At 54.7% G+C, this 2415-nt stretch overlaps 1 protein-coding gene across 1 annotated transcript; it reads right to left on the bottom strand.

Annotated features, from left to right (window-relative positions):
• Positions 1-412: 412 nt before the first annotated feature.
• On the bottom strand, positions 413-1957 carry LOC133643039 (vesicular inhibitory amino acid transporter). The gene has a single exon (XM_062037446.1). It carries the CDS (start codon positions 1949-1951, stop codon positions 767-769), a length of 1185 nt encoding a protein of 394 aa, XP_061893430.1. The 5' UTR covers positions 1952-1957; the 3' UTR covers positions 413-766.
• Between the last annotated feature and the right edge of the window lie 458 nt (positions 1958-2415).

Genomic DNA, 2415 nt, shown 5'->3' with positions numbered 1-2415 from the left:
AGCGGATGCTGAAGCGCATAGTGCAACGAGGTCGCCGACTTTCTGCACAGTCAGTTGCTACAGAGCTCCGAACATCATGTGACCTTCCAATTAGGCCACGTGCAGTACCCAGAGAGCTCCACGGAATGGGTTTCCATGGCCGAGCAGCTGCATCTAAGCAAGTCCAATGCAAAGCGTCGGATGCGCCACTGGACTCTAGAGCAGTGGAGACGTGTTCTCTGGAGTGATGAATCACGCTTTTCCATCTGGCAATCTGATGCACCAGTCTGTGTTTGGAGGTTGCCAGGAGAATGTTAAATTTCGGACTGAATTGTGCCGAGTGTGAAATTTGGTGGAGGAGGAATTATGGTGTGGGGTTGTTTTTCAGCCTAAGTACTTGATTCTATACACCTGTGGCCGGACCAAGTGATTAGGGCACCTGATTCTGATCATTTGGATGGGTGGCCAAACGCTTTTGGCAATATAGTGTGTGTTCGACCAGATCAAGGTAAAGCAATACCTTTGCGCAAAATGTCCGTTTGGCTTGGTGAATATCACATCCTGTGTTTGAATACTTTGACATGTTAATGCAAGGCCTCGCTCTCCAACGTACACACCCACCGACAAGTGAAAGAAGACCCTACGTTAAGCGTGCGCGGTTGCACCTCATCGTGACTTTGCGGGTGCGTGCGAATTCCCTAAAGCGGTATGGTTGCAAGCACGCACACACTTTTGACGCATGAAACTGAAGAGGGCCAGCCGATGTTGGGATTGGGAGGACCCTTTCCTATTCCTCTATGTTGTCTCTGAAAGCCTCGATGAGCCCTTCCGTGGAGTGGATGAAGCCGGAAATGCTGCATATACCGCCGATGACGAAGATGGCCACGTCGAAGAAGACCTGGTGCCACTGGAGCTTCCTCCACAGCAGCTTGAGGTGAAAGAGGCTGGGCAGCAGGAAGCACAGGCCTGCCCCCGTCAGGCTGCCCGTGAGACCCATGAGCAGGGCGAAGTGTGGCACGAACACGGCCATGAGCAGCGTGAAGACCACCAGGCTGCAGCGCAGCGTCAGTCCCCAGGATTTCAAGCGGCCGTCGCCGCCGTAGCAGTTCGGGAAGAAGGTGCCACCCCCTTCTTGGAAGAAGCTCTTCTCCAGGACCTCCACAGCGGCAAAAAAGGGCAGCGGGTAGGAGAGCAAGGCTTTGGACACCAGGAAGAGGTTGACCACGGCGCGGATGCCCGGCGGCAGGTTGTCCGTAATGACCTCCTTGGTGGCGTCGGCCCAGGTCAGGTAGGCCACCAGGGCGAAGAGGCCCTTGAGGATGCAGGCCGCGATGTGCGTCCAGTTCATCATGCAGTGGAACTCACTGGGCTTCTGCATGTTGCCCTCCAGCGACGGAAGGAAGATCTGCGACGTGTAGCTGAACACGATGATGCCGATGGAGATGGGGAACTTCTTAACGTCGATGTAGAACTTGACCTTGTCCCAGGCCCACACCCGTGCTCTGGACAGGCAGTAGGCGATGACCAGCACGTTGATGACGAAGTGGGCCAAGGTGCAGAGGAGGCTGAACTTGGACACGGCCTTGAGGTTCTTGAGGAAAGCGCAGGGCAGCAGGGCGGCGGTGGCGATGATGGCCCAGGACTTCTGCGAGATGGGCATGTTGGGGAAGCTGTTGTACATCAGGTTGCCGCTGACGACCACATAGAGGATGCACGTCATCACCAGCTCGATGATCTGGGCTACATTCACAATGTGGCCCCCCAGCGTGGGGAACCGAGGCGCACAACAGGCATTGGCAATGTCCACGTAGGAGTCCCGCACTCGCACCAGCCGCCCGTCCTCGTCCTCCTCGTACAGACAGGAGATGAGGATTTTCCCCGTGTAGCAGCACACCACGGCGGCAAAAATGATGAGAAAGAGTCCGAGGTAGCCCCCGTGGAGAATGGCGTAGGGCAGCCCCAGGACGAACATCCCCTATAAGGAGCACAATAATATCTCATCAATTTCATGACCTTATATCAACATCTCCCATGTCTTTATTTGCTAGGGGTGTGAATCTTTGGGTTAAGTTAAAGTTAAAGTACCAATGATTGTCACACACACACTAGGTGTGGTGAAATTAACCTCTGCATTTGACCCATCCCCTTGTTCACCCCCTGGGAGGTGAGGGGAGCAGTGAGCAGCAGCGCTCGGGAATCATTTTTGGTGATTCAACCCCCAATTCCAACCCTTGATGCTGAGTGCCAAGCAGGGAGGTAATGTGTCCCATTTTTATAGTCTTTGGTATGACTCGGCCGGGGTTTGAACTCACAACCTACCGATCTCAGGGCGGACACTCTAACCACTAGGCCACTGAGCAGGTGACCATTTGATCCCTTGTGGTTAGAGTGTCCGCCCTGAGATCGGTAGGTCGTGAGTTCAAACCCCGGGCCGAG

Source organism: Entelurus aequoreus, linkage group LG26 (assembly GCF_033978785.1).
Source record: "Entelurus aequoreus isolate RoL-2023_Sb linkage group LG26, RoL_Eaeq_v1.1, whole genome shotgun sequence".
In the NCBI taxonomy this organism is placed as follows: domain Eukaryota; kingdom Metazoa; phylum Chordata; class Actinopteri; order Syngnathiformes; family Syngnathidae; genus Entelurus; species Entelurus aequoreus.
The sequence above is the reverse complement of the archived record's forward strand: the minus strand, read 5'-3'. Positions and strand labels throughout refer to the sequence as shown.

Excerpts from the sequence above, each read along its gene's own strand:
- LOC133643039 (XM_062037446.1), bottom strand. The coding sequence starts at position 1,951 with ATGTTCGTCCTGGGGCTGCCCTACGCCATTCTCCACGGGGGCTACCTC.